The 6984-nt window shown below is 60.4% G+C and overlaps 1 protein-coding gene across 1 annotated transcript in view; it reads left to right on the top strand.

Annotated features, from left to right (window-relative positions):
* Positions 1-508: 508 nt before the first annotated feature.
* Positions 509-6984, top strand: part of CTNND1 (catenin delta 1) — a 13472-nt gene continuing 6996 nt past the window's right edge. Inside the window, 7 exon segments of the mRNA XM_031061561.1 lie at positions 509-647; positions 1390-1703; positions 2692-2763; positions 3013-3171; positions 3364-3896; positions 6877-6980; positions 6983-6984. The exon segment at positions 6983-6984 is cut by the window's right edge and continues 256 nt beyond it. Of these exon segments, the coding sequence (XP_030917421.1) occupies positions 1509-1703; positions 2692-2763; positions 3013-3171; positions 3364-3896; positions 6877-6980; positions 6983-6984 (1065 nt within the window). The 5' untranslated portion in view covers positions 509-647; positions 1390-1508.

The following is a 6984-nucleotide window of genomic DNA, read 5'->3' as shown; positions in this document are numbered from 1 at the left end:
AGGATGGGTCTGGAGGGGCTGCAGGAGGTGGTGGGAACAGGGATGCTGCCTGTGCGAGCTCTCAGCGCCGGGTCGTCCTTATCGGCCCTCAGGGGTGGTGGCACCGGGGAGGGGAGTGGCCAGAGCCGCTGTTGGAGACCGTGGGAAAGCAGCCTCTGTGCTGCCTGCCCGGCTCGAGCGAGTCCCCACATGCCTGCCATGACTGCACAGCTTTGGGAAAACCTCTCGGGCTTGCAGGGACTCGGCCGGGCTGTGCGGGAGGGGTGGAGGCTCAGCCCTGGCCACTCCTCTCCGCCTCTGCCGTTTCTCCCGTCGGTGGGAACAGTGAGGGCTGCTGGAGTCTCCGTGGAGCTTGGGGGACTGTTGTGGGAGCAGTGCTGCGTTTGCCACCCCACCGGCCCTTCCAGACCCATCCCTCAGAGGGGAGGGGGTGGGAGAGAAGCGCCTGTTTCCCAGTTCCGTGCCTGCCCTACCTCCTGTCTAGGGCTTCTTGTGTGTGATTTTGACCTGCTCCCGCTGTCCCTGCAGCTCTCTTCCCTCCTGCTTCCTCACTGTGGTGGCTGGGCTGTTTCTCCCATGACTCTCTGCGTCTAGACCTGGCTGTCCCGTGCCTTTGCCAATCAAACCTGAGCTTCCTCCTCTGACAGGTCTGTATGGAAGAATATTGCTTTTCTGTACCAAAATGTTGATTATGCCTCACTTGCTGTTCTCCTTTGGGCGGGGGTGTTGGAGGGGTCCAGGCCAAAGGCCATCCCCAGGTGTGTGGGCTGAGGATCCTTGGAGGGAGAACCCTGGTGGATACCTGGAGGGTGGTGAGTTTTGGCAGCAGTCAAAGGAGCTCCTGTGATCCTCCTAAAGGATTCATTCCATCCTCTTTCCTGGCTAGGAAGGAGCTATGGAGCCAGGGCTGTCTCCCCATCTCTTACTGTACTAGGGAGGAGGGAGCAGATAAGTAGCATGGCCCTCTCCCTCTGCCCTTCCCTGGAGGAAGCAGTAGGATGCGGGTCACTTCTCATTCTTCAGGAGTGTCCCCTGCCCCACCCCAGGGACATGCCCTCCCCTCCTGCACTGTCTGCCCGCAGCATTTCCTTGCCCATGAGGTGTTCCCTCAGCCCACAGCAGCTTTTCTAAACCTGGCTCAGCCTCAGCTGTTTGCTGTGCTGGGGGACCTTCTGTTCCCACAGTGCCACTTTTCCAAGCTTTAATGCTGGGCCAGTTTGCATCTGAGTCCTGCTCCAGGACCCTCTTGCCAGCTCTCTGGTGATGGGTGGGAGCGGGTGTTAATGCCGTAAGATTTTTTTTTTTCCTGTTCTGAAAATCTGTCTTAATGAAATCAGTCTCTTCTGCCCGCTCTTCTCTCCTCCTTTCCTCCCCCAAAATCATGTGCAGTGAAGAGAGGGGCTCCTGCCCTTCTGGCTCATTTTTCCCACCCTCACCTTGACACCAAGCCGCCTCTGCTTGTGCCTCCCCGTGCCCCCCGCCCTGCCCACCCTGGGCACCCGTCACCCATGGACGACTCGGAAGTGGAGTCGACCGCCAGCATCCTTGCCTCTGTCAAGGAGCAGGAGGCACAGTTCGAGAAGCTGACCCGGGCCCTGGAGGAGGAACGGCGCCATGTCTCAGCCCAGCTGGAGCGAGTCCGGGTCTCCCCACAGGACGCCGGCCCGGGCTTGGCCAACGGCACGCTCACCCGGCGGCACCAGGTAAAACACCCCCTTGGCACAGGGGCGTGCACAGGCTCCTGGAACCCCCGGAGCTGCCTCCCCTCCTGGAGCCCTCCTTGGATACGGGAGGTGGAGGAGGGCCTGGCTGTTCTTGTGGCACTGGTGTGTACTGGAGTTGGTCTGGGGGTGTGCAGACCTCCCTTGGCAGACAGAGGCTTCAGGAGAGGAGGTGCCGGTCTGGAGGGTCTTGCTGCCAGGACGGCTCTGCTCTGGTTTTGGGAAGGTCAGAGGTTGGCTGTGTTCAGTTCCAGGGCATCTCTGCTCCCCATCCCTCTCGGCTGCTTGGAGGGCAGGTGAATGCTGAGGCTGGGATGTGCGTCTCCCTCTGTGTGTGACAAAGGGCAAATCCCTGGACTCTCTCTGTCCCCACATGGCCAAACCAGGGCTGGAAATGTGGTTTCATCTGCCTTGGCTTGAGGCGTCTCCTCACTTTCTCAGGCTCAGTCTTGGAGAGGGGTGTTTGGAGGGCTGGTGCATGGTGGTGTGCAGGAACCAGGTGCCTTTCTGGCTGTGGAAGGTGGTGGTGCCAGGAGGGATCTGTGGGGCAGGACAGGGTGGACAGAAGAAGAGTTCAGGTGTCAAACAGCACCACCCTGTGATTGCTCACCACGTGGTTCTCTCAGGCCTGGGGGGGCCTCTGGGGTCACTGGTGACTCCTGTGTCAGGAGGTGTGGAAGGTGTCCAGGGCCCTGCCAGGGAGCAGGGAAGGGTCATGGCCATTCCATCAGGAGTGTGTGGGAGAGCTGGTTTGTCAGGCTTCTGACTCTTGCCCAGGCTGACCTAGAGGAGATTTGCTGCATGTGGCACAGACCCCTGAGGGGGGTGTTCCTCTTCTGGGGCTCCCGTGGGGTGCATGGTGTGTGTCTCTGTCAGATGCATGAGATGGGCTGCTCAGGCCCTGCAAGGAAGTGAGGATGGGTGTAGGAGATCAGTGTAGTAATGGGCCTGCTGCCCTGCTGTGTTTCAGAACGGACGTTTCCTGGGCGATGCTGACCTGGAAAGGCAGAAATATTCAGATCTGAAGCTCAACGGGCCACAGGTAGGGGGAGCTCAGCCCTCTGGCTGTGGGCAGCATGCTTGCTATGGGAAGGTGCAGGACAGTGCCCCAGTGTCCCCATTCCAACTGGGAGAGGGTGATTTGGGCTCCTCGTGTGGCCACCCTGGCTTAAAGGTACCTTCTTCCAAAAGGTATCAGGGCTCCCTGTGAAGAAAGATCTCTCATCCAGCTGACTCCAGGAAGGCCCAGATTGATGACAGGGCCTGACTGCCTGTCGCTTTCTCCCTGCAGGACCACAGCCACCTCTTGTACAGCACAATCCCCAGGATGCAGGACCCGGGCCAGATCGTGGAGGAGACGTACACCATGGAGGAGGACCCGGAAGGGGCCATGTCGGTTGTGTCTGTGGAGACATCAGATGATGGGACAACTCGGCGTACAGAGACCACGGTATGGGCCTGGGGACACCATGGAGGGACAGGGCATGGTGAGGGACCCTGGTGGCTGGGTGCTCTGCCATGAGCTGAAACAGGGTGTGCAATGTACCTGAAGTAAAATGCTGGGCTGGAAGGGGAATCCGGGAATGCAGGGACATGGTGGGTTTCCTGATGAGCATGCCCTGCACGTGTGTCACCCTTCCAGGTGAAGAAAGTGGTGAAGACTGTGACCACCCGGACGGTGCAGCAGGTGCCCGTGGGGCCTGACGGGCTGCCTTTGGAAACGTCCCCTGTCACCAGCAACTACGTCCAGACCATGGACAGGAACTTCCGCAAGAACGGCAACGGGGGCCCCGGCAGCTACCTGGGCCAGGCGGGCACGGCCACCCTCCCTCGCAACTACCACTACCCCGATGGCTACGGCCGCCCCTACGAGGACGGGTACCCGGGCAGCGACCACAGCTACGGCAGCCTGTCCCGCGTCACCCGCATCGACGAGCGCTACCGCCCCTCCATAGACACCTACCGGGCCCCCAGCCGCCAGGACATCTACGGCCCCCAGCCCCAGGTGCGTGTTGGGGGCAGCAACATGGACCTCAACCATTTCCACCCCGAGCCCTACGGCCTGGAGGATGACCAGCGCAGCGTGGGCTTCGAAGATGTGGACTACGGGCTCATGTCTGACTATGGCACGGCCAGGAGGGCGGGCACCCCGTCTGATGCTCGGCGGAGGCTCAGGTATGTGGCAGGAGTCTCTGGGGTGTTCTGGGGTCCCTCGAACTTTACCATCCTTGGAGGAAGGAGGACCATGGACACAGCATTGTGAGCTGAGTCAGATGCAGCTCGTACAGGAGAAAACTTGCATCCGCTTCTAATTGTCCGCTTAATTGGTGGTTAGACCTGGGTGCTAATTGAGCCGGTCGTCCTGCAGCCAGGAGTTCCAGTGGGCAGCTGGATGTAGCTCCAGGCCCTTCCCTCTGTGCCACAAGGGCTGTGTGTGCCCTAGTGTGGCACATGCCTCTGGGAGTGGTGCCTGTGTGGGTTGTGTGTCGGGAGCAGCTGCAGCCCCGTGACTCTACTCTCCTTGAGCCAAGAGCAGCCCCTGGAAGGGGAGCTTAGCCCAGGCTGGGGTGAGCAGGGCTCAGTTCCTGCACAGCCCGACCCTGCTGCAGGGCAGGGCGGGAGAAGCTGCTCAACCTGTTTGGCAGCAGCAGCAGCTTCTCCCCCTTGTGTGTCTGTGATGGCTGCTCCTCCACGTTGCTGGGCTATGCTGCCTTCAGAGGCCAGAGCAGGGTCCTGGTGGTCCTTCCTGCCCTGCCAGGCATTCAGGATGTCACCTGCCTGAGGCCATGACTCCTGCCCATTGGTCTCTTGTGCCAGCTGTCCCTGCACAAGCGCTGCTTCCTGCTTTGCTTCTGGCTGGGCTGTCAGCAGGGCTTTGGGCAGGTGCTGGGGGATGGTGAGGTAGCATGGAGCAAGGGGCTGAGACAGAGTCCTGGAGATGGAGAAGGAACTGTGCCAGCACCTCCTGAGTACCCCAAAGTGGGCCCAGGCAAACAGGTCAGGCTTAGCACAGATGACCTAAGATACTGGGACATAAACCAGAGGCAACAGGGAGAGACCTGGGGGAAAGGAGGCTCTTGCCAGCCCCTGTGGAGATCTGCCTGATCCAGGTGCATGCTATAAATCCATGGTAGCTGCTGGAGAGACTGAAGGAGCAGCCTTGTCTGTCCTTGTGGCTGGTGCCAGCACAAGTGCTTCTGGGCTGTGGTGAACCAGTTGGGGCAGTTGCTCATCCAGATGGATTTGCTCGGCCTCCTCGCTTTGTGCAGCTTGTGCCGGCTGGAGGAGGGCAGGCAGGGCTGCTCCAGGCTTCTTCCTCCTTGGGCAGCCCAGGACAAGCCAGTGTTGGCAGTTTTGAGCACATGGCCATCAGGGAGGATCTTGGGCAGAAGGGGTTACACAAGTGCGTCCAACCCCTGGCTGCTTGTCCAGACAGAGACTCTGGCTTGTGTACTTTCCCTGGGCTGTGTCCTGGGTGGCTTTTGAGACCATGAGTCCTCTCTGCTGCACAGGAAGGTGTCTGTGCTCCTGCTCCTCCATGTCCTGGAGGAATGGGGTTACAGGAGTCAAGTGCAGGAACTGTAGCCAGGTTGAGACTGGGGTATGTGGATCACGTAGAGGGAGCAGGTCAGCTCTGTTGGAGTTGCAGGAATGGCTCAGGGTATGAAAGATGGGTTGGTGGGCCCCTAAGCCAGCTCTCCCTCTCCCCGGGCAGAGTGATAAAGATCACAGCAATCTCTGGAATCCATGTGCTGTTGAACTTGGCTTGTCCCCCACCTTCTCAGTTACTGTCCACACTGGCCACCCAGCTCACAGGAATGGGAACAGGGAGAGCAGCGTCCCCCCCGCCTCAGAGATGTTTGTCTTGAGCAGGAGCCTGGCTGTTAACGACTTCCTCTGGGGAGGCAGCTCGCCAGGCACGCGGAGCCCAGGGAGCGCCTCGAGCCGCGGGACGCTGTGCGTGCTGGCTGCCACCGACTGCAGAGAGCTCCAGCCCCTGCTCTGGGGCTCTGTCAGAGCTCCCTCTCTGCAGGGAAGGAGGGAAGGGGGTCCTTCCCCTCCCCTGACAGCCCCATCTTGCCTGGAGGGGGATCCTGCACTGCAGGAGGTGGGATCCTCCACAATTGCAGGGTGAGATCCAGCACCACGGTGGGCTGGAAGCTCCTTTTCGTGAGCAGGAGTCTTGGCACAGGAGTGGGATCAGCTGCCAGCCGTGTTGGGAAGTGTCAGTGGCTGTGTCTCGCTCCAGCCTCGTGCTGCTGCTCCTCAGCACCTCTGAGCAGCCAGGCATGGGTCATGTCCCACTGGGACCTGCTGGAAGCCAGCCTGGCAGCCTGCTGCCCCACCACGGCTGTGCCACAGTGCCCGGGGTTGTGTGACCGTGGAAGTGACTCTAAAGCTGGTGGCTTGGGCAAGTCCTGTACCAGAGGCTGTCGGAAGGAAAGTGATGGCAGCAGCAGGACCTTGCCACCATCCTCGTCAGGATACTCAGGGGCAGGAGCTGCCTGTGCCTGATCCAGGAGCTCTGGAGGTGGATGAGCAGCCCCTGGGGCAGGTGTGAGCTGGAGTGGAGGTACAAGCCTCTCCTTAGGTCTTGCTTGAATGTGCTCTGTGCTCTCACAGCAGGGATGACTGAGCTGTCCCCTCCCATCCCTTTCTGCTGGAAATCTACTGGATTCCTCTGCCTGGGTGGGGGAAGGATTATAGTGCCAGTGACTGCAAAAATGGGAGAATCTGGGATTTGGGAGGTGTATGTTCTGGGGGTGGGAAATGTTACTTTGGCATGCAGGCCAGTAGTTACACTTTAAACTTCTAGGTGCTTGTTTGGGCTCATTCCCAGTGCTGTCAGTCAGTGGGTGAGCTGTTCCTGGGCAGGGCAGGGTCGGGGACCATGGCTCTTCCCCTGGCCTGCCCTGGGAGCCACGAGGTTGATACCTGGAGCCTGTGTGGCTCTTGGTGCCCAACTCGGCCTGTCCCCAAGGCAGCAGCACACCTTGCCTGTGGGGCTGGCTCTTGTCTGTGCCCCAGTGCTGGCTTCTGCTTTTGCAGGGGTCAGAGACCAAGATCCAGCTTCATCTCTTCTGGTGAGCTGGAAGGGGCACTGCCTCCCCCAGCTCCAGGATTGTGCTCAGACGCCCTCTGCCCTCTCTCCTAGGAGTTACGAAGACATGCTGGTGGATGAAGTGGCCCCCGACCGGTACTACTGGGCCCCGCTGGCGCAGCACGAGCGGGGCAGCCTGGCCAGCCTGGCCAGCCTGCGGAA

This window comes from Geospiza fortis, unplaced genomic scaffold (genome assembly GCF_000277835.1).
Source record: "Geospiza fortis unplaced genomic scaffold, GeoFor_1.0 scaffold450, whole genome shotgun sequence".
NCBI classification, from domain to species: domain Eukaryota; kingdom Metazoa; phylum Chordata; class Aves; order Passeriformes; family Thraupidae; genus Geospiza; species Geospiza fortis.
Note: the sequence above shows the minus strand (reverse complement) of the source record. Positions and strands in the feature narration are given on the sequence as shown.